General features: G+C 44.6%; 1 protein-coding gene across 3 annotated transcripts; it reads right to left on the bottom strand.

Annotated features, from left to right (window-relative positions):
• Positions 1 to 643: 643 nt before the first annotated feature.
• col1a1b (collagen, type I, alpha 1b) lies at positions 644 to 26,746 on the bottom strand. Of its 3 annotated transcripts, none has more exons than XM_037082118.1 (52): positions 26,615 to 26,746; positions 25,501 to 25,554; positions 15,162 to 15,356; positions 14,633 to 14,652; positions 14,485 to 14,520; positions 13,753 to 13,845; positions 13,270 to 13,338; positions 13,113 to 13,157; positions 12,937 to 12,990; positions 12,654 to 12,707; positions 12,383 to 12,436; positions 12,215 to 12,268; positions 12,067 to 12,120; positions 11,912 to 11,956; positions 11,751 to 11,804; positions 11,602 to 11,646; positions 11,423 to 11,476; positions 10,377 to 10,475; positions 10,237 to 10,281; positions 10,052 to 10,150; positions 9,897 to 9,950; positions 9,692 to 9,799; positions 9,393 to 9,446; positions 9,151 to 9,249; positions 8,984 to 9,037; positions 8,774 to 8,872; positions 8,610 to 8,663; positions 8,453 to 8,506; positions 8,288 to 8,341; positions 8,117 to 8,170; positions 7,933 to 7,977; positions 7,745 to 7,843; positions 7,251 to 7,358; positions 6,813 to 6,920; positions 6,567 to 6,620; positions 6,383 to 6,436; positions 6,174 to 6,281; positions 5,798 to 5,851; positions 5,119 to 5,172; positions 4,872 to 5,033; positions 4,669 to 4,776; positions 4,395 to 4,502; positions 4,231 to 4,284; positions 3,982 to 4,089; positions 3,827 to 3,880; positions 3,628 to 3,735; positions 3,451 to 3,504; positions 3,145 to 3,252; positions 2,781 to 3,063; positions 2,505 to 2,695; positions 2,161 to 2,403; positions 648 to 2,060 (listed from the first exon to the last, which is right to left on the bottom strand). In XM_037082118.1, the coding sequence occupies exons 3-52, from the start codon at positions 15,253 to 15,255 to the stop codon at positions 1,914 to 1,916; spliced, it is 4,164 nt and encodes a 1,387-aa protein (XP_036938013.1). In that variant the 5' UTR covers positions 15,256 to 15,356; positions 25,501 to 25,554; positions 26,615 to 26,746; the 3' UTR covers positions 648 to 1,913. The 3 variants fall into 3 exon arrangements, with proteins under 3 accessions (XP_036938011.1, XP_036938013.1, XP_036938012.1); XM_037082117.1 differs by lacking the exon at positions 26,615 to 26,746 and adding an exon at positions 25,989 to 26,126; XM_037082116.1 differs by lacking the exons at positions 25,501 to 25,554; positions 26,615 to 26,746 and adding an exon at positions 16,767 to 16,995 and having other exon boundaries at positions 644 to 2,060.
• Positions 26,747 to 27,173: the final 427 nt, after the last annotated feature.

The raw sequence follows: 27,173 nt of genomic DNA, 5'->3' as shown, positions 1-27,173 counted from the left end.
ACGTATGTCAGGTAGAGGTTGACTCAGGGTGGCTGAACAGTCCACCAGGAACAAATCTGCTGCAGAGATTCAGCAGCTAAATCAACAAAGGGTGTCAAGAAAAGGTTAAAAGATATCAGTTGTTTAATCCAGAGAGAGGAACATCCGCATCGAGTGACGGCTCAGTTTTTCCTCAGAGCCTGATGTCTTTTACATTTCTGATCCAGCTGTTGTTGCGCAGGAGGTCCAGAAGGAGTCGCCGGTGCGTCTTCATCTGAGGATCTTTTAGGAGGTCCAACACACACATCTCCTCCCCTGTCAGCAGTCTCATGCGTCTCTGCTCAACAGCTGATTTTTGCATTTTTCTACAGGAATTTTAAGGCAGGTGAACGCGTGTGTGTGTCTCTGCAAACGATAAAGATAAGCCAGGTTGGAGTATTTTTAGATATTGGCCTTGTTTTCACTGCTGCTTAACAAAGAAATGTGTTCAGTGCAAACTGTTGTGGAACAGTTGATTCCTGACTTCCAGAACCAGAACATGCACGATATATCTCTCTGTGGTGGGATGTGAAAGATGTGAAATGCAGCTTCAGTTAAAACGATCCGACTTAACGGCGGTTTCACAACAGTTGCAAAACAGGACAGTGAAAACTCAGCCACTGAGTAGACCACTTCACATGCTTTATTTCAGCACCCAAAAAATAATTAAAAACATCTCAATTTATTATACATGTACAAAATAAGTACAGAATCTCTCTCTTTCTTTTAAAACCATGAAAGTGGGTCTGCTTCAAATCCTTTTTTAAGAAACCCTTCGCGAAAAGAAACAAAACAACAAACAACATGAACAAACAGGGCGGGAGATGTGTGCTGTTATTTCTTTCTTTCTTTTTTTTTTAGTGAAGAAGAAGTTTTGTTTTTTTTCCACAGGAGGAGGTCGAACAGACAGAAAAGGATCAACACTGAACACAACGGGCAGGGAGATGAAATTGAATCAGAGTCACTTGCTTTCTTTTTTTTTTTTATCTACAAAGACATGATTGCATGCGTTACATCTGCAGTGATCGCCCCCTTTTTTAATCTGAGGATCACTTAAGAAGAAAACATTTGCACTTGCACAGACAACAAGAGGCAATTTAGTAGCACCAAAGGTTCATTAGTGGCAATAATTACAGTATGACGGGCGAGAATCTCACCGTCACCGTCAAACACCAATAACTGGACCTCGTTGAAGTGTTTATAGCACCTTTTGACTGTTTCTTTTTCGATTTCCTCGTGTAAAATCAACCCTTTTCATTTAAGAAAAACAAAAAAAAAAAACAAAAGCTGCGTGGTGACTTCTTGTTATGAGGTAGCCATCTACATATTGCAAATGAAGGTGAGCTTCTGTTGTCATGCTCTCAGGTGTTTTTCTTCTTTTCATGAATTTATAAACAAGAAGACGCTTCACACTTTTTACAATTTATTTAACACCAGGAAAAATGGTACATATCATTTGTTGTTTTCAATGTCCTTCTCGCAGTGGTAGAAAATGGCAAAAGTCACCTGTGTTTCATCGCGTGTGTCGATCTTTCTTTCTTTCTCACGCTCGCTCTTTTTTTTTTGTTTGTTTTCTTAATCTCCGGGGGGGAAATTTTACACAAGCATATATTATTTTCTTGTTGCCAGTGGAAACAAAAGATTCTTTTTAAAGTGTCCTTGTGGTTTGGTTGAAGTAGCAGTCCCGGAAAAAAAAACTTCTCATGATTGGGAAAAAACAAAAACAAAAAAAAAAACAAAAACACGAACACCGTCTTCAGTAGAGTGGTTTTTTTTTTAAAGCATGTGGACCAATGGCAGCCGAATGAGTTTTGAATGCATAGGAAAAAAAAAAGGATTTAGAGATGACTGCTAGAAAAAAAAACAACAACGTCATGTCCATATTTCTTTCATTTTTACAAGAAGCAAACTGGGCCAATTTCGACGCCAAACTCCTGATCAGGTGCACCAACATCCATAGGAGCAATGTCAATGATGGGCAGGCGGGATGTTTTCGTTGTCTTGTAGTCGATGACTGTCTTGCCCCATGAGCCAGTGTGTGACTGTGGAGAGGAAGAAAAAGAAAGGAGAGAGTGAGTCGTTTATCTGTCTGGATTGAAATCTCGCACCTCTAAGTTTTAGAAGCTCAGAGAGAGGACTCACCGTGCAGCCATCCTCGCTGACGGTGTATGTGAAGCGGCTGTTGCCCTCGGCTCTGATCTCGACGTCGTTGGAGCCTCCGAGCACCATGGCCTTCTTCAGGTTGCCGGTGGAGGCGTCCATGTAGGCGATGCTGTTCTTGCAGTGGTATGTGATGTTCTGGGAGGCCTGGTTGGACATCAGGCGCATGAAGGTCATCTGGATGTTGACGTCCTCGGTATCAGCTCCATCGGTGCCATACTGGAACTGCAGTGTGAGGAGAGGAGAAAGGTGCTTTACTGTCACGGACTTGTGAGGAGGGTGTTAGTTGATGCAGGAAGCTGTTTTTTTTGTTTTGGACTTCTCACCTGGGCTCCACCGGTCATGGACTCGCTGAACCAGACGTGCTTCTTCTCCTTGATGTTCTTGCTGAGGTACCAGTTCTTCATGGGGATGCTGGACTGGCTTGGGTAGATGCAGGTCTCGCCAGTCTCCATGTTGCAGTGGACCTTGATGGCGTCCAGGGCAGATCCCTGGTTGGGGTCGACCCAGTACATGCCTGTAACAGAGAAACATGAGAGTGAGCTCATATGTTATCTTACACTTCATCTACGGGCTGCAGCAGGACTCAGATCTGCACTCACCGCTCTTCCACTCGGGGTGGCACATCCTCAGGTCGCGGCACATGCGAGCAGGGCTCTTCTGGGTACCGTCGGGGCTGCGGATCTTCTCGACCTTCTGGGTCAGGGTCTTGAGGGTGGTGTCAACCTCCATGTCGCGATCGCGCATCATGCTGGGGTCATCAGCGCGATATCCGCCACCACGGTAGGGATCGGGAGCCTTCTCCTGCAGGGGCTGGCTGACGAAGTCGAATCCACTGCCGGGAGGTCCAGGGGGTCCAGCGGGTCCGGGAGGTCCTGGAGGACCCTGTTCAGAGACACCAAGTGTTTACAGGCTGCAGCAACACTCCAAGTATTTGGTTAAAACAAAGGGTGTAGTGTGACTTACAGCAGGTCCCATCTCTCCATTGCGACCGCGAGGTCCAGGGGGTCCGATGGGTCCGGGCAGACCGTTCATGCCATCCTTACCGGGAGCGCCGTTAGATCCAGATGGTCCCTGTAGAGCAGAAGATACATGAGAGAAAATAACAATTCAGACTGCCATTTTACTGACATTCTGTGGTAGGACATTCAGCCTGTTCAACCCTTGAAGAAGGTCTCAGACCAACAGCGTCCGTGCCGACTAACGACTAAACACAGATTCACCGACCAAGAAACCAGATTGGTCGTGTGAATAACTAGCTGATCTACTTACACGAGGTCCAGCAGGTCCAGAGGCACCAGCGGGTCCTCTCTCTCCAGAAGCACCCTAGAGGAGGAACAAGACGTGAATATCAATATTGCACACTCCAGAACGATTGTTTAATCGTCCCGTCAAGTTGAGAAAAGTTCAAAAGTTTGTTTCATGCAGTAACAACAAACGTTTACTCACAGCAGGTCCGGGCATACCCTGCATGCCAGTGAAGCCTCTGTGTCCCTTGTGGCCTCTCTCTCCAGCCTCACCAGCCTCTCCTCTGTCTCCCTTAGCTCCAGCGGGGCCCTGAAGGAAAGCAGCAGAAGGTCAACATTCAATCAGCACAAGAGTAGCACAACATCGCACCACTATTTTGTTTGCATGTGTAATTACGTACAGCAGGACCACGGACTCCAGCAGGACCAGCAGGGCCAGCAGGACCAGCAGCACCCTAAAGGAAAAATCAGATCACAAAAAAAAAAAAATCAAGTTGAGTTTCTGGATTTAATTCCATCTTTCAACAGGTTTAAGATAAGCAGGAAGGGGCCTTACAGTCTCTCCACGGTCACCAGTCTTGCCAGAGGGGCCAACAGCTCCGGGGGCACCAGGAGCACCAGGGGCTCCTGGGGGTCCAGCCATACCAGACTCACCACGGTCTCCCTACAGGAGGAAGGAACATCCAGTGAAACAATGTTTGGAAGATAAAGCTAATTTTGTATAACATATAACATTTATATGGGGTGTTTTCATGTGTCAAGACTTTTAAAAATGATGGAGATTAATCCAGGTGAGGAGGGTTACCTTGGATCCAGGGGCTCCATCACGACCGGGGGCACCATCATGTCCCTGAGATCCCTGTGGACGAGAGCAGCAACAATGGTCAACAAAACCATTGATCAGCAGTGATAAAGTGTGAATTTGTGGGTGCGTTTGCAGCGAGTATACGATCCATCGCAGCCTCTTACCTCACGACCAGCCTCTCCGGTGGGACCAGACAGTCCAGGGGGTCCAGCAGGTCCGGGGGGTCCACGCTCACCAACAAGTCCAGATGGTCCCTGCTTTCCAGGCTCACCCTGAAGAAAAGCAAGAGGGGAAATTAAAATACAGTAATACAATGTACATCTACAACGTGGATCTTGATGTTTTCCTGGAATGGACCTTGTACTTTGCATCTTTAGTAAATAAAATATAACTTTAACCTATTTTGTTTGTTTCATGGTGGTCATGTTGAGTACTCACAGAGCTTCCAGGCAGGCCGGGGAAACCACGCTCTCCACGCTGTCCGGGGAGACCTACAATACCACGCTGTCCAGCAATACCAGAGGGTCCGGGGGGTCCAGGAGCACCCTGCACAGGACGAAAGAACAGATCACTTCAGTATGTTTGAGGCGGCCAAAAATCTTGCTGGAGCAGCTGTTTGAAGAATCACAGCGGGCACTCACGGGGGCACCATCAGCACCGGGAGATCCCTTCTCTCCACCTGGTCCTGGGGCTCCAGCAGCACCAGCCTCACCGGGGCGACCAGCGGGACCGGTCTCACCACGGGCTCCTCTTGCTCCATCTTTGCCGACGGGTCCGGCGGGTCCAGGTGCTCCACTAGCTCCCTGGACACATGAAGAGGGTTCAAAGGTCATGATGGTATCATACACAACACTGGGCTGGTTATTACTGCTCGTGATGTGGACTTACAGCGGGGCCAGGGGGTCCGACTCTGCCAGCGGGTCCAGGGAAACCAGTAGCACCCTACACACACACACACACACACGCACACACACACACACACACACACACACAGATAAAAGATGAGACTTCAAGCAGCATCCTGTAAAAAAGCTTCACAGAGGTTGCAAAGCCTTCTAGATTTTAAAGGATGTAAGAGAACTATACAGTAGGTGTAGCTCTTCCTATATACATACATATATTTAAAGTTTAGGTTTTAATAAAACCATTGTACGGACAGATAATTGTATAAAAATTTCCCCCAAAAATATCAAGAAATCTCATCACTGTTGCTCAAAATTCATCCACATTGCTTGTTTTACACAAACTTCCTGCGTCACTGTTAGGGTTCATTCTGCAGTTCTTACTTATATAATATAAAATATCTAAAAACTATTCCAGATATATATATTCCAGAGCATCAACTGTCTCATCCTTTGTTTTATTATCTGTAATTGTTTCACTTTTCTTTTCCTAAACTCTGCTGTTCCCTGAACAGGAAACCAATAAAATGTAATAAATAAATATCAGAAGAATTCTGCAGTCGTCAGTTTACTCGATGAAAAGAGAAAAGAGATTCCTTTAATGAAAAATGTTGGGAGCTGCTGATCTAAGTGTACAAAATCTCACGTAATAATAAGACACTTACAGGAGATCCAGCACCACCACGAGCACCTTTGGGTCCAGGAGGACCAGCAGGTCCCTGTTGACAAAAAAACAAACGTTTGTGAGTAAAAGAAGAAGCAGAATCTAATAATCACCATAAATAAATCGACAAAATGGGGAAAATATGGCCACATGAGATTCATCACTAGCTCTATTTCTATGTCTTATTCTTTTGTAAGCTGGAAAACTCTGGTGCTGGTGCCGTTCTGGACCGGGCCTCCTTTGTAAAAGAGATCCATGACCTCAGTGATCCAACCATGGTTAAATAAAGGCCAAGTAAATAAAAATTAGCACTCTTATGCTAATAACATAGAGAAGGTGGCATGCTGGAACTTGTGTTTTGACATGTGTGGGCCTACCTGAGGTCCAGCAGCTCCAACAGGTCCACCAGGTCCGGGGGCACCAGCGTCTCCCTTGGGTCCAGTGTCACCAGACTCTCCCTTAGCACCAGGCTGACCATCAGCACCCTGAGGTTGGAGGGCAAGAGAAAGACCAGTTCAACACATGCCTGGGCTGTGATGTGACGAGATATAAAGCATCTAAATCTGTCGATGTCTGAGGTTCTTACAGGAGGTCCAGCGAATCCAGCAGGTCCAGCAGGTCCGGCCTCTCCACGGTCACCCTGTTGAAATAATGAGGAGAGAAAGTTTAGTCTCATATGGTCATAAACGTACAATGGATGTCATTATTACTCCAGTAAAAAGTTTATATTGTCAGCTCTCAATCAGGTGTGTGTTTGGCGGAGAACTTACAGGGGCACCGCGAGGTCCAGTGGGTCCAGCAACTCCAAGGGGTCCAGGCTCACCCTAACACCATAGAAGAAGAAGGAGGACAGGAAGTCAGTGCACAAGTTGCTTGGTGCTCCTAATCACTTAATGAACAAAGACATGTTGTACCAAGAAACCTAATTTAAATAAAAAATCCAGATGTAAGAGTTTAGAAACACAGAACTGAAGTGAAACTGGAGGTTTAATACCAAAAGGTGTGTCTGGTCTTACCTTCTCACCCTGAGCACCAGGAGGTCCAGGGACTCCGATAGCACCAGTCATACCACGAATGCCATCTTTGCCAGGAGCGCCCTCACCTCCCTTGCCACCAGCATCTCCCTGTAGAGAGAAAGTTGAAAGATTACTTGTGAGGGTTTTTAGAAAAGCTTCCTTACTCAGTTACAAGAAGACAAACATGTAACTCAGAAATATTTCTGCCCTTGTTTGCTCACATTTTACAGACAACTTTTGGCTAATCGTCAGGCAGATTAACACCCTGACCTTTGCATTCACTCAGGCTTGAGATAATTATTAAGTCAGTGTACAAAAGTGTTTATTCAGTGTATTCCTCAATAAACTTCATATCTGACTCATTACTCTCTCACAAACTTAAGAAGCACTTAAGGCATCTGTTCACCTGTGATAGAGCTGAACAGGTGTGATACTTACTCTCTCTCCCTTGACTCCGGGGAGACCAGAAGCTCCGCGCTCACCAGGCATTCCCTGCATACCAGGGGCTCCCTGACCACCAGGGGCACCAGCAGCACCGGGCTCTCCCTGCACACACATACACACAGAAACACACACATTAATATCCATTCAGGTGCCTGCAAGTACACAATAACCAACAGAGGAACATAACGACAACTGCCGTTCTTTTAGCTACATCCATGATTGAAAGTAAAATGAAGGACTGTTTCTGTGATGTTTTTGAAGGCCTCACTAACGTACTGTGTTCAGGCCCAGTGGAAACAGGACATGGACATGAGATGTGTTAAATATCCAAGAGAGGGGGTCACATGTCATGGTATGATGTGAGTGCAGGATGCTTCATACAGTGCTACATACTTATTAACGCCTGAAAAAAAACTGTCAAAGTATTTTTTTATGTCGGGTCTATCCAGAACTGGAGGAAGCCAAGACAAAAAGACATCTTAACCCACCTTGGGTCCATCGTTACCAGCGGGGCCAGCAGCACCACGGGGTCCAGTTGGTCCAGCAACACCAGGAGCACCACGCTCACCAGGGAAACCTCTGTCGCCCTGAAGGAGAAAAAGAGACACATCGGTTACAACCAGTTTTAGCCGCAGACCAAAGGATGAGGAGAATGTTTTGTTTCTGAGATACTCACTCTTGGTCCAGATGGGCCAGGGGGTCCACCCTCACCAGGAGCACCCTGCACAGAAGAAGAAGAGGGAAGAGAGGGTTGTCATGAAGATGACCAAACATTCATGACATTGTACTGTATGTCTTGCAGAAACATGCCGAGATACAGAACAAAAATTATGACATTTACAATTTTCTGTGATTCTTACCTGCTCACCAGGCTTGCCAGTCTCACCAGTAGCACCTTGGGGTCCAGGAAGTCCCTGCACAAGGAAGAAAAGTACAAGATTTTAGTGTAACAAGATAAAAACAGCTCAGGAATATTTCAACAAAAACAAAAGCACAGCATTCAGGCTGCTCAGAGTCGCTCGGAAGCCTACCTGGAATCCGGGAGGACCAGCGGGTCCCTGCTCTCCCTTCTCTCCAGCAGGTCCCTGAACAGAAAGAAGAAAGTGGTGAGAAAACTTACAAGTGATAAAACAACTATGTAACTACATACTGACGGTAATATCAGTCATATTATAATGATCTGAGACGATACGTACAGCAACACCAGAAGGTCCAGGAGCACCAACGTCACCATCTTTACCAGGAGCACCCTGTCAACAAAAACATCGCAAATCAGTTCTCCATTTTATCTTTGATAGCAAACATTTTGTGCAGAGAACAGAGTTTGATCCATGTGAATTTAAAGGTACTTACAACAGCGCCAGAGGGACCAGCGGCACCTCTCTCGCCAGCCTTGCCAGCCTCACCCTGTAAGGAAGAACCACATCATCTGAACACTCATGTAGATTTCACGGGCATCTTCTGGAATAGATCTATTCTTGTGCTTCAAACCGAAATGAATGTGGCAGTTTACTCACACCAGCTCCCTTGGGTCCGGGGAATCCCATCACTCCGGGCTGTCCTCTGGGTCCAGAGGGGCCGGGAGGTCCAGGGCGTCCGTCTTGTCCTTGGGCACCCTAAAGATGATTAGAGGATGGGGGGAAAACTTAAGAAAAAGACTCTCCTATCATGATTAATGGGACTGTTTGCAGCTGCTGTTCAGAAACTGTTCATGAGTCAGAACTTACAGAAGGTCCAGCTTTGCCATCAGAGCCAGGGCTGCCAGGGCTACCAGTCATACCCTACGGAGGGGAGGCCAAAGAGTGAGTGAGTGAGTGAGTATGAAGACGAACAATTCACGCATGCTCATCAACACAGAAATGCTGCACCTGAAGGAAAATGTTGCAGAACTCACCTTGGATCCAGGGGCACCAGGAGCACCGGGGCTACCAGACTCACCAGTGGCTCCCTGAGCTCCCATTGCGCCAGGGGCACCGCGCTCTCCGGGGGCACCCTGTCATACAAGACAAGAAGAGTCAGGAGAGTGCACAAGTCATAGCAGTGGGTAATTTATAATAATCACTCTGTACAGTATCTGCACTGGAAACAAAGCTCGACAAGCTTTCTCCGGGTTTTTGGGTCGACTCGCCAACTCACCTTTCCACCAGCAGCTCCATCAGCACCAGGGAAACCACGAGCACCAGGGGCACCCTAACGGAGAGACAGACACACGGACCAAGTCAGACGCTGCAGGGATGAATCCCCACGGGAATTTAACATACTTCAACTGTGCGAAATGCTTTGTAGGGAGACAGATTATAAGGTTCAACATGGAGATCTGATTGGAACTTCACTAATCCATCAGTTTAAAGCAGTGGGGGAAATGGATCTGTAGCATCATCTAAAAGCAGCGGTCCATCATCAAGAGGCTGAAGACATAAGTTTAGGTCACATACACGCTCTCCAGGGGGTCCACGGGCTCCAGCACCACCAGGCTCTCCACGGGGTCCTCTCTTTCCTTCCTCACCAGAGGGGCCAGCAAGTCCCTGAACTCCAGCGGGGCCCTGGAACAGAAAGCAAGCTCGTCAGAAACATTTCATTTCCTAAAATCACACAGAAAGGTGAAATTAAAGGCAAGATGTTCATGTATTATGAACTTACAGGCTCTCCCTTGGCACCAGGCTCTCCCTTAGGTCCAGGGGGACCATGGTCACCCTGTTGGCACAAACACACATTTTAATTTAGGCTGTCCGACGATCCTGTGCGTCTATAACAATATCTATGTACAGAGTCTGTAAATGCAATTGTCTACTCACGTTGTTACCCTTGGGACCAGGAGCACCAACAGCTCCCTGAGCTCCAGCAGGGCCGCGAGCACCGGGGAAACCAGGAGCACCAGCAATACCAGCAGCACCCTGTGGGGATGGAGAGTCTGGATGTGAGAACACTGGATGTGCAGGATTCAAGAGGAACAAATGTGATCAATGAGGATGACACTTACAGGAGCACCCTTAGCACCGGGGGAACCATCGGTTCCGGGGGCACCCTGTGAACAGAAGGACAGAAACAAAACATCAACACTGATTCAACTGCATTCAGCATTTTTCTGCAAGCAAACAGAAAAGATCAGTATCTACTCACAGCAGGTCCAGCGGGTCCAGCAGGTCCAGGGTTTCCGGGCTCACCACGAGCTCCCTGGGGTCCATCTCCACCACGAGCTCCCTGAGGACCGGTCTCTCCCTGTGGAGGGAAGCAACAGAGACTCAGATATCTGCAACTTCAATATAATAAATGTCTTAAAGAAACAAATTAAACAGAGACAAAGTGTTAGATGACGTATCCGAAGAGCGACAGCACAGCCGGCTGTGTTTTCTTTTCCCCTCCTCTTGGTTCTTAATATATCCTGGTGTGTGTGTGACTTTTATAATTAGTCCTGCATCGATGGCAACGGAGGGGTGGGGATGCATCAGAGGTGTCATTAGAGATGTGCTGATGCCATCTGGTGGCTACACTATTCACCTGGCGTGCACATTATCAGGCCAGATGTCTTTACAGCAAACCTCGCTGAGGGCTGACGGTGCAGAGTGTGACACGCCTGTTCAGCATTAGGAGGTTTCCCCACTGATGATGATGTTCCTACAAGTGCTTTATTCTTACAGACTGTTTCCTACTAATGCACAAGACCAGGGAGATGATTGAAACACCTGGTCAGGTAGGTAACAAAGAAGGAAAGGGGTAAAGATGGAGTCATGTTCCTACAAAGTCGCGTTAGATGTGAATAAGTAAAGCAGTTCGACATTGTTGAGCATAGTTGTCGAGTTGTTTTTGTTTTGTTTTGCTTGTTTGATTCAGGTGTTTCTGCTTGTTTCAGTAAAAATGTTTAAGTCCAAGTCTGATATTTGAGATTTCAGAGCTAGTTAGTTCAGCAGCTTGTGAAGGAAACTGACACACATTCATGACGACATGCTGTTTATTTTTATTTTATTTTGGTTACTTATGAAACTGAGATGTTTTTAGCACTATTAGCTGTGTACTTGTTTGAGTGAGTGCTTGTGAATGTGTGTTTATTTATACTTGTTGAAGTTTTTCACACCAGGGTTTAGTTCTTAGTTCAGGTTTCGTTACCTATAAAAAGCCTCAATGGACCGTCTATGTATCGGATGTGATAAAAGTACTGGATGTTTTACCTTAGCACCGGCACCACCGGGGAATCCAGGGGGACCAGCGGGTCCAGTAGATCCCTACAAGAATAAGACACACGATAAGACATCCATAGTTTTGATGGAATGCTAATGACAGAGCAGTGCATCACACCCTTCAATACAGCATCAGGCGATGATGTCACAACAACAAAGATAGTACTTACAGGAGGTCCACCAGGGCCAGTGTTGCCATCATTACCACGAGCGCCCTGCAGACGAGGAAGAGATTAGATCAACGTGATATTTGCAGGATTGGACATCAATCAGACGTCACTAGCTGCTGGAAACAGATCAAATGTAGCGTTTAACTCACAGCAGGTCCAGGAGGTCCGGGGCGGCCTCTCTCACCAGGGAGACCACGAGCACCCTGCAGAAGACAAAAATCAGAACAATATTAGCGAGGTCACTGTGAATCAGATGAAACTACAGAACTGCTTGGATCAACATGTTAACTGTGACGAGACACAAACGTACCATACTACCGGGGACACCGTTCTCACCAGGGGCACCAGGCTCTCCCTGTAAGCGAATACAACAAGAATCAGCTCCGAGACAATCACACTGGAATGGCTGCCAGCCTTCAGACTGAAATTTCAAATCAATCTATGATGAGATTCTGACTACTCCACCTTGGGGCCAGCAGGTCCGCTGTCTCCCTTGGCTCCATCCAGACCGCTGAAACCCTGCGCACAAAATCAATCAGCATCGTCGGGTGAGTCACCGCTCGTTCACAGCAGCTGAAAGTGCAGATTTTTTTAATTAGGTCAACAAACTCACTCTGTGTCCCTTGATGCCGGGGAGTCCAGGGGTTCCGGGGAATCCACGAGCTCCCTGGAAAAAGAGGAGGAAAACAAGATCAGCATCTCATGCGTGATAACCGACCTGTGAACATGTTTAATGTTTGTTTTAGTTTTCTAGAACTGAGCAGGTGGTGTAAGCTCTCACCTGAGGTCCAGCAGCTCCACGCTCACCGGGGCGACCAGCTTTGCCAGGCTCACCCTGTTGAAGACCCACAGAGAGGAGGTCAGTTTGTATTCATCACCCTTAATCGACTCAAAAAAACTGATTTATGACATTTATCAGAAGGATAACAACGACTAATATAACAGAAGGATATAAAAACCATTAGCTCATGTCTGTTTAGTGTCAGCAGAACCAATTAAAGCAGTGAACTGCCTCCTAAAGAGGGATGGATAATAATCAATAAACCACTTACATCATCTCCGTTCTTTCCAGGGGGGCCAGCGGGACCACGAGCACCCATGGGACCCTAAAAAAACCACAATAAATTACTGGATTAGCACCAACTTAATCATGATTAGGGAGTATTTATTCATCACCAACAATAAGTTGGGTGTGCAGATGTGTCAGCAGGTCATGTGACAACAGGAAGTGGAACAACAAGAACAGGAAGTAGCATGTTAAAAGGAACTATTCTGTATGGAATACAAAATAAAGTGGAATCATTCAGATTTAGGAGAAAAAAGTTGTATACTCACAGAAGCTCCGGGCTCACCGGGCTCTCCAGGGGGGCCAGTGAAACCCTGAGGACCCTGATGGACGACAAGAACAACAGATTAACGCAACATGTCTTCATCTTATCAAATCTGATATAGGAAGAAAATGGGTGGATGAGTAAGAGGGGACTGAGTACTGAACCAAAGGGACTACTTACAGAGGAGCCAGGGGGTCCAGGAGGACCACGAGGACCCATGGGACCCTGTTGATGAGGAGGACAAAACATTTGTCTTTATTTGTCTGTCAAACGAGCGGCATGATGTTCAGAGCACAAAGTCTAAAGTTTCGTTGAGAAAGAGGAAAAGCCTTCGTACCATTGGGCCGGGTTGGGGTGGGCCGCTTGATTTGGAGTGGTCAACATAGCTCATTTGAGGAGAGAAGTTCTGCAGGAGGAGAAGATGAAGAGTTAGTCACTGAGGACCAAAAACTTAAGAGTTAATGTGGCACAAGAACATCACCAGACACCTCAAGATGACTTCTTGTTATTACGCTCTTATTTCATAGAGGCGTCTCTAATTTCTAAGAGGCAACACGTATATTCTCTCTAGCACAGGTACTGAATAAACTGGTCAGAACCACACTGTATATTCAGCACATTCCCCCCGGACCTCCGCCTGAGGATCAGGGAGCTGTCTGCACTCTCAGCGCTGAAACAAAAAAACCCTTTCCTGGTGGAACTGATGCAGGAAGAAAAGCCTTTCGACAGATGTTTTAACCTGCACTATCGTGTGTTTTTAAGATGGCTCTAATTACAAACTAAATTTCCTTCCTGAACGTTGTGATGTGGAGATACTTACTCCGCCAAGGCCAGGGGGGCCAGGGGGGCCGGGTGGGCCGGGGAGGCCGGGCTGTCCGTCGAGTCCATCGTTGCCAGGAGGACCGGGAAGACCCTTCAGGAAAATCAAGGTAGAGAGTCTGTTAGCATTTTTCTTCACTGATCGTTAATGTGGCTCAAACAAAGATGATTAGAATATCAAATAATTACATGTATTGATTAATCTGAATAACAAAATTGAAACTCTGACACTTCACATGCTCAGTCACATGGTCTGTTCAAAGTGCAGGTGCTTCAACTTTTGTTTTGAATCATAGATATTTGCATAAATAAGTTGTATTGCTTCCTGTTGCTGCTCGACAGTGATGTCATATAACTTCAACATGATGTGACCTTTGAACTTTTGATGACCTATTGACCCTGTGACCTAATTATCTAAGGTCATCAACTACGTCTACGTCACAGCAGCTTCAGCGACATTTAGAATAGCAATATAAAACAGATTTTCACATTTAGCAGCAATCGGGGAGAAAACTATTGACAAATGTAGTGAAGATAAACAAAATCAACAATGTGCAAAGTGGCAACGATGAGATTATGAAGATAATACTATATAAGTCTGTATGATTTCAAACCCTGATGTGATGCATCTCAGACAATATGTCCAAACATCATTCATGTCCACACACAACTACCATTAAAAAAACACAGGTGTCATCTGCATTGAAGGACAGAAAAGGTCTGGTGAACCTACCCTGTCTCCCTTTTCACCAACGTCTCCGACTGTTGGCTACAAACAGATGGAAAAAGGGAGTTAGGCTAATGACAAGCTAAACCGGGTCATGCCAGTGAAGTTTGGGTTCATATGTGTCAATATCAAGCAAATTTAAAGGGCAAAATACCTCTTGGGGAATCTGGGGTCCTACAGAACCAACGGAGAGAAAGAAAACGTCAGCACCTCTTGAACATTTATGCGATACACATTCATAACTTTGGACATTTACAAAACAATCGTACGTAAAGCAAATAAGCCACAAGACAAAATCTATCTATAGCAGGTCCGGGCCGGGAGTCAGTGCTTAAATGTTTAATTCTAGATGTTATCTGTAGTGAATTGTTGAGATGTGGCCCTGTCGCACCCTGCAGGGTCACTGAACAGGTTGGCATGTTGGGAAATTACATCGCCACAGAGCCGGTATAATCCAGTGATAAAAAAGAATGCATATCGAAAATGAAATGAACCAAAGGTAGATCCAAAGCGATTCTTTTTCTGAATTAAAATCCTCTGGAAAAGCAGGCGGGCTTAGGGCCTCACGTCCATTCTCTGGCCAGTGAGCCATGGATGGGTCAGAGACGAGCTGACGGGCACTAGGTGGCGCCACAAAGCTAATTAAACCACAGAATTGGAGAGGAGGATGAAGGTGGGAGTACCCTCGGTGTCTGGGCAGATAGGGCAGCACTCTCCGTCTGGGATGATGGGGTCGGCGCAGTCGGATGTGTCCTCGCAGATCACCTCGTCGCACATGACGGTTCCGCTGTCGCAGACGCAGATCTGGCAGGGCTCTGGTTTCCATACATCCTTATCGTTGTAAGCCTGTCCATCTAATGTGCAGCTGCCGGGTGCGCCTGAGAGGAGGAGGAGGAGGAGACAGCGGTGAGTTTGGTGAGATCAAACGTGCAAAGAGAGAGCGAGCTTCTTGATTTTCTTTAACCAAAAAGTGTAATAATAATTCTGTAAAACGTGTTGACCCTTGGGAATGGGAACCAGCTGTGCCCAACAAGCCTGGGTCAGAGAGGAGACACATAATGATCTGTGATAGCTTTTCAGCAGGTTCCCCATGCAGACCTTTACTTTTATTTCCAATTTTTGAGACTGTAAACTGATGAGCTTTGACCGTCTTGTCCTGCGTCAGATCAGGGTCATAGAAACTGTCATTAAAGGAGCTTGAATCTTATAAAATCTGGTGTTTGGTGACTGATTTGTGAGGAGGAATAGAGCTTCTCCTGCCATTTCTGCAGGAGGTTACAGTAATTTGGGCAAATGTGAGAAAACGGCTGGCTAAAAAGTCACTCTAATCACATGTAGACCTAAAGAAGCTCTCCTGGAAAAGGACAAGTGGAAAATTACACCGGTGCCTGATCACATTTCAAGCTGCTGGATGTGTGGCTGGGCCTCAGAGGAGGGAGGAGGAGGACCCGGGTTGTGCAGGATGGACGCGCAGTTCCAGAACCTGCCACTGAGCGGCGCTGTTAACCCACAAAACGAGATGATCCGCACCCTCCTCAGCACGGTGATCAATTAAAGTCTAGACTTTTTTTTTTGTACCGTCGACGTCAGACTTAAAACATTTTTCCATTGTCCTTATTTTCTGCTAACCATGTCCGATTTTGCGCAAATTGGAGTGTTGTGTTTTAAGAAGCTTTAGTGCAAAAGTTCAACATTATACAGGAGGGAATGTCAATATTATCCAGTTTGATTCCCTAACTAAGTTTGTCTGCTCACTTTTTGATGCTTTAATGATGAAACTACAAAGAAAAAGCCAAGAAGTTGGATTTATAGACGTTGGCACAAATTGGATTAGTTTTTCCGCTGGAACCTACGTCCCAAACTCAACATAATAAAGATTTAATCGAATGTATTTTGCCATTTTCCAGCTGTCTTAATGCTTGCACTCTGTTGCATCTCCCACTGAACTCAAACGTCCTGTCATTGCGCATCAGAGACCCTGCAGCTGCGCCCCCTCGGGTTTTTTTTTTGTTTTTTTTTCGCGCACGGTGAGCGTGTATCTGCACGTCCGTGAGAGCAGCAAACAATAAAAAGAAAAAGTTCTATTCGCCTCCAGATCTCCAAAGAAAAACCTCATCAAAAACGCCTCCCTGTGTTAACAACCTTCACAACCTCTGCGCATCTGGAGTCCCGCAGAGGACGATCTGTTCCAGGGAACCGCTCAGCATCCTTGCGGGCTTTCATCCACATCCTGACGGCGCCACAGTCCCAAAAAACAACTCAAATCAATGTTTGAAAGTGATACTTACTATCATCCTCGCCTTGACCTCTGGCCAAAAGTACCGCTGCGCTGAGCAGCAGCGCTAACCGAATATCCACAAAGCTGAACATGTCTAAATATTAGACATGTAGATTCTTTGCGGCAAGGGGGGAATCCTCTTTTTCTCCTCAGACACCACTCATACACGGTAGGGTCCGGTCTGTGTATAACTCCAATCCAGACCCTAGCAGAAACTCCCTACTGCCTAAACAAATGAGTTAGCTTGGCTTTTATATGCCAAAGTTTTCGGGGAGGTCCCGTGGCGCACCAGACAACTTGTACATGTTCAGAGTCAGAGTCCCTCCTTCACCAGAGGAGAGGGGGACGTCTTAAAACATGTCAAACAAGTTCACGTTTCAGCTCAAACGTGGATGATGAGGATACTCATCACTTACACGACGGCTCGCCACCGCTCAGACGTGTTTTATCATCTTCTGCGTCTCCATGGACTTTTTTCTAATTGAGACTTTTGTTGGGTTTTTTTCTTCATCTCACATCAGACAGTGTCGCTGGGCTGATTTTTATTTTTATCTGTCTGGACTCCGGATGCTTTTACGAACAGAAGAGATCATTTATAGATTCACTAGGCCACAGTTTATTGAGGATGTGTATTTGGGGAAGTTATTTTGTTTGAGTGATTTTATGTACTGGTGAGGAAAACGTTAATGAGCCTCAAGTATCCTCCATCGGGATAGCTCTCCGTGCGTAATTTACGCATGGAGAGCTATCCAGATGGAGGATACTTGAGGCTCATTATCGTTTGGAAACGTTCTTGCTCCTCTCTTGTACAGACATCTCTGAGAGGGAATCCTTCTCTATTGCCTAGATATTAAAACTATTTTTTTTTTTATTCTGGGCCTTCACACCTGAGCACCAAGCACCTGCAAGCAACTGCAATATCAGTATACTGTATGTACAGAACACATGCATTAAAGATTAAATTACCACTTAACACACACATTTTAATAAGTTACAGGTTCTAAATCTTTCAGGGAGGATTAATAAAGTCCTTATAAAACATGAGCACATTGTTAAGCTTCCGAACATCTTGCTTCCATCAAAAAAAGGGCTGCGTTTGTGTTCTGATAAAAGTTTACATTCAACCAGAAGCAAAATCAAGTTTTAAAACATGTAAAACAGGCTTGTGTTGAATTCCAACTTTTCCCAAAGAGGCATGGCTGTCCCATGATGTTAGAGGGAAGGAGGGAGAGAGAGGAAGAGAGAGAAGAAGAGAGAGAGAAGAAAATCTGGCAGAACCACAAAGCAGTCTGGTTACACTGTGGACACGTTGCAGCTTCTACAACTACACTGTGGCCCTGTTTGACCTTTTCTCAACTCTTAACTGTTGTCTTCTTTTTTTGGACGTTCGACCCAAAGAATCGCTCTAGTTTTCACCAGTTGGGAGTCAATGAAGTCTGTAACTGTTGCACGTTTAGATGACGTTCATCACGAATCACAAACGCATGTTAGACTGATATCAGGGAGTGGAAATAATGAATTTGTGGGATAGCCTTGCATATAAGTTCTTTATATTTATTGTATGTGTGAGCAGAATAGGCCAGGGGAATGTTTTAGTTCTACAGTATAACTTCTCCCTCTCATAATTAACTCACATTGTCTTTAAACAAGTCTTACTGTAGTGTGTGATTTTCCTTTGTTTCAGCAAACATGCAGGTAGAACAAGTGATGGCTACTTCATATTATCAACAGAGATTCAAACAGACCGTAAAGAAAATATTAACAAATGCAAAACTGAAACTATTTTGGAGGAAAAGATAAATGTCATTTTTGTGACAGGAGGAGGTGAGAAAAGTGTTGAAGTTCAGCTTCTTCCCATCACAAGAACTTGTAGTGAGGGAGGCCAGTAAGCAACGGTGACTTAATTGTTTAATCAGACCAGAAGAGACAATAATTAGCCTGCTAGTGTTCCAGTTCCTTACTGTATGTTCAGTGGCTGTCTGGTTTTAATGGCTGAGTGTTGTGCACTTGGTTCATAAAACAAACAGCCTGCAGCTGGTAAAACAGATTTTGACTGTAGTTTCCCTGGTAAACACGCCAAACTCTTTGGCTGTCGCAGCTGCTTTGTCTCTGGATTTGCACGACTGTCGGCCGACCTGTCCGCTGTAACTAATGAGCCCAGAGACACTCTGGCAGCGAAGGAGGATGAGTGATCGTAGCAGCAGCAGATCATTAATGAGGCCATTTATCAGAACCGCTTTGAGTTAACAATCAGTGTGAAGGAAACTAATCAGAGGCGCATTAGGACGGTGCTAGCAAGAAAAGCAGTGGGATCAGTACTAATACAGCGGCTACATACTAGCTCCGTACTAGCTAGCATCATTACATGACCTTCTCCTTGGTATGAAATCATCACACCACAGTGATGAGTTGAATTATGTGAAAAAAATACATGTAAACATTAAAAACAACAATAACTGTAGACAGAATGTATGCTAGCTACATGCTAGCTGGTATGAAATCATCAGCAGAACTAAGTTTTCCCAAGTTATCATAAATAAAAGATTGAAAAACTGCAAAAGAAAAATACTATAAGTAATTCTGAAGTTTACTGAATGATGTCTTGCGCTCAGACATTAACACCTCCACATGCACACGTTCAGCGTGAACACAGTGGCTCGATATGTCCTCAGCTGCAGGGAAAATGAATAGTTTCTGAGGAAAAGTTGTGTGGTTAGTGTCTTTGTTTGCACAAAGCAGGTATTTCTCAGCATCTGTTCCCCCGTCTAATGAAAGTTGGGTGTCTCGTGCAAACACCTGCCGAACAGACAGACAGCTGTAGATCTCCATTTCAGTGACTTAACATTTTTTTCTCTTCCTATTTTCTGCAAGCTGTCAGCTGCTCCTTATGTCATGCAGGAGGTTTACATCACCTTTCTAACGTATATTGCTGGGAAATACATATTTTCTGATACTGCACATTTGTTGCTGCCTCTTAAAAAAACACACTTTCACCTGAAACTTTCTTTTTTTCTGGGCTTTTGCAGCAATGCAGTGTGGGTGATAGTTTTGAGCTCAATGCCACAATAAAGTGGTTTCGAACTGCCACAAGTGCACAAGCTTCAGAATAAGACACACCCATCTGAGTGACTTTTTTGGGGGGGTGAATAGACAAAGACAGACAAGAAGGGGATTGTTAAAGTAATGAAGAAATGAAAATAGGGAAGTCCTGTTGGTGGTCTGAGAGGAAACCCACTTGATAAGACCTGTGTATGTGTGCTGTCGCTTTGCCTTTTCCTCTGCACAATAATATGACCACTGGTTTTATTCTCTGTCTTTCTTTCTAGTGTGTAAAAAGCACTAGCTGAATAGAGAGATTCTGTCTTTTGAGCAGCGCCTTCTGAGTGACTTTCCGTGAGTTAAATGCAGCCGAAGCTCACAGGACAGAGTTAAAATAGAACTGGTAATTTTCTGGTGTTTGGAGTTGCTGCAATCTATAATATATTTTCTTCTGGTGGCGAGTCTCTCGGAGTTCAGACTGGTGGTTTGGGTGGAATCCCTCAGAAAGACTTTATAGAGTTTCAGCTACATTCAGATATCGCTGCCATTGTAGCTTTGAGCTGTGTGTTTTCTATCTGGTGGAGAAGATATTAAGCATATTTTAGCAATAGGAACTTGCTCTCAGCTGTCTCAGCCAAGACAATCAGAGAAAATCCACATCTTTGAACATTGCCAGCGTAGGTGATCCCCAGAAACCCATCTTTCTCTCCTTGTCAGGCGGTATTTGTGCAGTAAGAGAAGAGGGAGTACAAAAATAATTGAATTGCAGCCACCAAGCTTTTGCCGACTCGAGGGAGGAAATTCCATGTTTGTCGTTGGCAGCTCGCAGAGGGACGCGAGCCTGAGATGTAACAGGTTGTAGAAAAAGGTGTTTTCAACATCGCTGCAACTGATTTTTCCCGACTTTTTTTTTAAGTTTATGGGGAACTGTGCGACTTGTTTTTCCAAACTGAAACCTCACAGATCCCCCACGGAGCTGCATTTATGAACGGAAGCTGTAGCTTTTTGATGGCAGAGGGGTTCCCTGTTCGTTAAAGACCCTCAGGAGGCGTCAACTCGTACACCTCTCATTTGAAACGTGCCCTGTACAGATGCTAAACGAGGTTCAGGAACTATTTAATCACTTTACTTGAGACCATCTTCAGTAAATCACTCAGCATTACATTTGTGGTGCATCATTGCAGCATTAACAGCAGGCAGACCTTGCTAAGTGACTTAAAAAAAGGCCAAATCTGTGCATTCCCCAGCGAGGCTCTGAGCCGCAGCCAGCAACACGTAGCATCAGCCTGCCTTGTCCACGTGTTTCTACTTGTACGTCTCTGAGCTGCTGCTGCTGCTCTGAACGCTAACAAAGCCAAACCCTCTCAGTCTCCCTCTCTCACTCGTTTCTATCACTTTCTGCCTGGAGGCCCATTTTTTTCCGCCTTAAATAAGTTGCTAACGGGCATTTATTTGCTCTTTTTTTTCTCTTTTTTTAAGATATAGCGTCTCCTTCAACTCGCTGTCTAAACGGCATTTCACGATAAGGCCACTATTACTCTCTGTTGAACCTTTGTTCCAGGCCGTTTCAGTGTTTTGTAATTGTTTTCAATGACGGGTTCTTGCAGACATTTCACGCTTTGTTTACATTGGAGCCCATTGTCGGCCCACCTGCCGCAGACTAATGACAGGGTGCGATGAGGGGAAAATTGTACAGTATCATAAATAAAATCAGTCGCCCTACAGTATATCTTTAAATCCTAAATGCTGTTATCAAGTGAACGAGCAAACTGTAATATCTTAAACAGTTTTAACAAAATTATATGGACACATTTGGTGAATAATCACGGTGAAAATGAATTTCTGCCTCCTTTGTTTTTTAATGCAGAACAACTTCCTGAAAGTTGGTGCAAACCAGATATATAAAGGATATATAAAATGAGATTTTGAAAGATAACTATGAGGACAGAGAGCATACAGTGGGTACAGTTATTAGATTAATGATTAGATACCTAAATGATCAGTTCTACCAGGAACTATCCTCTTCCTGCATGCACTCGTTGCTTCACTGCTGCTTTTATGTGATTATGCACACGAGTATTCACACAATAAACATTAACACGCTGCAAAAAACTGACAGGATTGTCTAACATGCATGTGATGAATGTAGAATGATGAAAAAGAAACTGCGTATTGTTTGACGAATATTTGATTGTTGTGAAAATGTAAACAGAACAAGATGAATGATTTGGATTCAGAAACATGTAAACACAGAAAATAGTGATAAATATAATAAATGTAAGAGAAGAGAGTGTTGCAACAAAGATCCTAAGCTGGATTCGAACCGGTGACGTTACAGTCCACAATAAACGTTTGTCAGTTTCAGGTGATTTTACACTAATAAAAACACTAATTACGATGATCACATTCCATTTCTGCCAACATATCCTCCAAAGTCCTTAGCTACTTGTAATGCTTTCATAATAAGTAGCAGAATCTGTACTGGTACATGTGGCACCTTTGGTGATTCTGGCGCTGGTATCACTGGTGTTACAGATCATCACATTAGCAGCTCTTCATGGAGGTGTTTTATAGCTCGTGGTTCAGGTGCTCCAGTTCAATTCCAAGGGTTACTCATACCGGTTACTTTGACTGGTATAAATACAGGGATCTTTGAAATAACTTCCCTATCTTTAATTTCAAATGTTTTCAGAGCAAATGGATCAAATCCGCTCCATCTCTGCATGCTTGGTCACACCCTTATCTCTCCTTTAACCATTAACCATGATCTATAAACAAAAATCAAATGGCTGAAAACATATTCTATCATCCAGAGTCATGACTCGGCACGGCTACAGATCATTTAATTAAATCAAGTCCACTACTTTGTACACATAAAGTCTCCAGCAGGGATCCTCAGTCACAGCCGCAGCAGCTCAATTCTACCGCGTACGTGTACAGACGAGAAAATAACTAGTGTGACTGCAGCAGTCGCCTGCGTGAAGATAAACCTCCCAGCCCTCTCTGGCCCAGACTCATTCAGAGCTGTAGCATCAGTCAAGAGACTTCCACGCGGCATCATGGGTAAATGCTCAATTACAGGGTGAGCGCTTCAGCCCACTTCTGACTGCTGCTGCTGAAGTGGAGCCTGATGTGAACTGCAATCATCTCGTAAAGGCCCGACTTTTGTCTCTTTAGTCTTCAGGCTGGGGTTAGTGTTTGCTGGCTGAGCACCACTCTCACCGCTACAGTAGTCATTTACAGTCAGGACGGTCATTTTGTGCACGAGTTGGCAACAAACCCTCTGAATTCATGCTACTGTATAGAAGTATATATTCAGTGAATCACCAGAAACCTGGACGAGTCGAGTGAAAGAGAAAAACTATCTCATGCCAGCCCAAAATATCAACCTTCATCAAGGAATAATTTCACATTTGGGGAAATATGTTCACCCACTTTCTTCCTGAGAGTTAGATGAGACAGTGTGAGGCTAGCAGTTTCCCCCTGCTTCCAGTCTTTATGCTAAGCTAAGCTAACCATCTCCTGCCTCTAGCTTCTATATTTCAGTCCCACCGTAAAGATGTGCCTAATTACTGAAACACTCAGACGTTTTTTATTTTTCTAAACCGGAGCTCAGCTGCTGAACAGATCCAGCCTCTCCTGAGCTCCACCCATCGAGACACATCACCTCCCCTTTGGGGCGTGAGAGAAAATGGTGGGGGAACCTGAAATCCACCATCATGGTACCACGTCCTCCACTGGCTTAATGTTCAAAAAGTCCACCTTCTGATTCACAGGCCACGCGACAGGTTTCCTCTTTAAACCCAGGCTGCACAAGTCTTTCATGTTTTGGGCTCCACAGTTATCTGCTGGCTCTGTTTCTCTTACAGAACACATTTCAGCAAAAAGCAAAAGGCCCTCTTTTCCTCTATTTTTCTTGTGTCTGGTTTTCTTCTGCATCTGGATTTCTCCACCGTCCCAGCCCCCCTCCACCCCAATCCAAAAAAACTCTTCGCTCTCCATCCCTCCCTCTTTTTTCTTCCTCCCTGCCTGCTCTCTCTCAGTTCTCCCACCAGCGCAGACATCCAGTCAGACACCGAGAGTGGATGGAAAATATGACTGGATCCTTTTCCCCTTGACTTCAGATAATGTGCGAGGGCTGCTGGCAAAGCGTGGCACCACTAAAAAATAGGGAGAGTGAGACGGGAGAGCGTACCGGACAGTGCAAAGTTTATCTGAAAGGGTTGCACTTAATAGAAAGCAGGACAGCCTTTAAAGAAACAAGAAGGTGTGAGATTTTGATGTTCACAAGCTCCAGAACAGCTGACTTGTCTGTATCAGTGTCCCCTCACATGTTTATGTCGATCATCTACATGTTAGCACAACATCAGACACCTCAAGACAACAACCAAAGAGCCCCCGATGTGCATCTGAGTGTCATATTTCGCTGTTACAGAAGCCAAAGCTGTGGGAGAGACACTCACTATAAAGGAAAAAGTGACACATGCGTTATTCCGTGATTGCGTCTCCAAACTTAAGACACACACGACTCCAAATTGCTTAAAGAATTGCTGGTATTATAACCTTTTTAATGAAAAGTTAGGCTCTTCTCTCTGGATGTAGTTTCCAGGTGACCTGCAGTCTCTTCAGGGTGGTTTGACGCCGGTCTTTCCCAACATCTGGGAAAGTTAGTCAGCACTTTAATGACCCTGCCTTGTCTTTTTTTACTCTGAGTTGTCTCTTTTGCCCCCTTTGCATTCTCTGAATAATACACCAGTAAGCCTGATAAAGACTTCAGTTGTTTTAGGATCAGCCGCCTTAATGAAGATCTCAGCTCCTTCTGTACTCGTCTTTAAAATCTAACTTTGTTTTGCAAACCTCTTAGTCACGGTAAGCACTTTAATCTCTCCTCTGTACCACCAGGAGCAAACTTTAAACATATAAATAGTGTCAAAGAATCAAGGGTTTGAGGCTAAAGTCTGACTCAGTCACAGAGCGGAGGGTTCTGCGAGGAATGAACCGGTGGGGGGGTTGGAAATGAGCTCAGAGAAAATGTCTGGAAATGTCGTTACTCCGGCACTGCGAGCTCTCATAAATACTGCGGCCTACAGAGATGCTCACATGTGAGGGAAAACGGGAGAAAGAAGGAGGTACGGTTGAGGAAAAAGGAGAGCGCAAGAGGAGACAAACAAAGAGAAGCAAGGAGAGAATGACGAGTATAACTAAGGAGGAGATGGAGGTATTAACCTCTTAAACGGATTCAAAGTGAAAGTATTAAAGCTAAAGCACCAACAAACAGAGAGAAAGAAGCAGGTAACCTAAAACTGAGAGCGACTGGAGATGGAAATAAGGGAAGCCAGCAACTATGTAGGGAAAAAATTCCCATCTGTCCGATGACTCATTCGCTCCCTTCAGCCACAGAAACGAAAATTAACAACGTCCTAGTTTCTACACTGCTGAGACAATAAGCAAAGGAATGTCTTAATACCTACAAATATTTGAATGCATTCCTGATCTTTACATTTTATATATGTGATCTAATTAAATGATCATCCCAGGTTTTTACTGTGTCACAGTAAAAGAACAAGCTGTGATGTTATCGCAGTCCTGGCAGTGAGCATCTTGTAGGATTTCCTCTCTCAGTACACAGACATTAGTCCAAGTGTCTGCAACGCTGTCCAATCTGAATGTTTCCCTTGGAAAAGAAGAAAGAAAAGGTAACTTACCTCAGGCCATGAGATCTGTGAACATCATTACTTGTAGTGGATAGAAGTCATCTCCTGCACACAGTAAGAATAATGTGAGAAAAACTAAAATAGGTCAGAATTTGGTATCCTGTCAGTAACATATGGTCAAATCTTTATGGATGTCACTATATTGTTGACAATATTAGCATTATTGTCAATATAAAACCGACATAATTGTGGCTTAAATACTGTTATATTTCTTCAGTCAGCTAACTTTTTTTTTTATCATGTTTACTTGTTATTTTTGGCACATTTAGTTGATTTTACAGACAGTAAGTCAGAAAATGGTGAAGTCAAACGCACACTGCTAGCCTAGCTTAGTACAAAAGCTAAGCAGTAGCAGCAGCTAGCCTAACGTTAGCTCTGCCAAATATGCTCCTAGCTGTCTTATTTACTCGTTTTATTATCTGTTTATAGTATTTGTAGAAAAGGAAAACGTGGCAGGTTGTGTTCAAATCTTTACTGACCAACAGCCGCTGGACACGACTTCAATCAGCGTCTCTAACGTCCTCACTTAAAGGTTAACAGGTAAGGTACTCAGGTGGCTAGCTAGCTCTTGAGCCGTTAGCTAACTAACGGCTAACGTTAACGCGCGAGCTAACAAGAAACAACATTATTGGCTGAGTCGCTTAACACGCAGTGCGTTCTGCCAACACGACACGATGTGTTAAGTTAAATAAAACTGTTTAAAAGTAGTTTTTATTCTTGTTAGTTGGCTGAATGTAACAGTTTTAGCTTCTCTCAGTCTTGATGCTAAACAAGCTAACGTTAACTGTTAAACAGAAGAAGAACCAGATGAAGAAAGTAAGTACATTTCCTAAAGTCCAGTTTCTTTCACGTTTTTAACACATTACCTGAGTTTTTCCATTTTCTGTTACATTATACCTATACTCCATTACAATTCAGAGGCAAATATTGTGCTTTTTACCCTAGTGCGTTTATTTAATAACAGTTTTTTTTATTTAATCTGTTTTATATTTGTTTATTGACGTTTGGCCTTATTGTCTTCATATTTGACACGTTTGGCCTCTCACACCTTCGATGTGTGATTCTAATAGACCAAGGCCTTGAATCAGCCTTATGTTATGACAACATGTTGCTCTTTTTTCCAGTAAAGGGCAAAATTCCTGTCTTCACACTCAGCCAGTGTTGTTTTCTGGAGGCCTCCAGGTCCCAGCGGTGGACATCACATCAGCACATTATGGCAGTGAAGGATGACAAGAAGCCTCCCAGCCTGGACTTGTAGGACTCCCCCCAGGACCGAGCAGGAAACCACAGGAGCGGTGTGTGCAGGTAAACACACTCTGTGTGTTTGTTTGTTTCATTTAAGTGAGAAAATATCAGTTTTTAAGTCCTCTTACACCCGGGCCAGAGGTGAAAGCTAGGATAGTCTCATCATGTCTCTGTGTAACTGCACACATTTTCATTATTGGATGTCTGAATGTAACATTAGTTTGGACGCCATAATCTGTAACAGGCATTTTTCCTATCTGGCTTGATGTGAGCATGATTTCTTATCAGTTGTTCTCACAAATAACTTATGGACATAATTGCACATAAAGCTTAAAAGAGATATGTTGACATTTCCCTCACAAGAACCTCTCTCAAGGAGAGAAGATTTATAGCACATTCAACAATGATTCAAGGTGATT

Source organism: Acanthopagrus latus, chromosome 20, assembly GCF_904848185.1.
Source record: "Acanthopagrus latus isolate v.2019 chromosome 20, fAcaLat1.1, whole genome shotgun sequence".
In the NCBI taxonomy this organism is placed as follows: Eukaryota; Metazoa; Chordata; class Actinopteri; order Spariformes; family Sparidae; genus Acanthopagrus; species Acanthopagrus latus.
This window is presented reverse-complemented; position numbering and strand designations above follow the sequence as displayed.

Coding starts and splice junctions, on each gene's coding strand:
- col1a1b (XM_037082116.1), bottom strand. CDS start 16,848: ATGTTCAGCTTTGTGGATATTCGGTTAGCGCTGCTGCTCAGCGCAGCG. Junction 13,846..14,484: donor TTGGTGAAAAGGGAGACAGG/GTAGGTTCACCA, acceptor ATTTTCCTGAAG/GGTCTTCCCGGTCCTCCTGG. Junction 2,404..2,504: donor CCATGACCGGTGGAGCCCAG/GTGAGAAGTCCA, acceptor CTCACACTGCAG/TTCCAGTATGGCACCGATGG.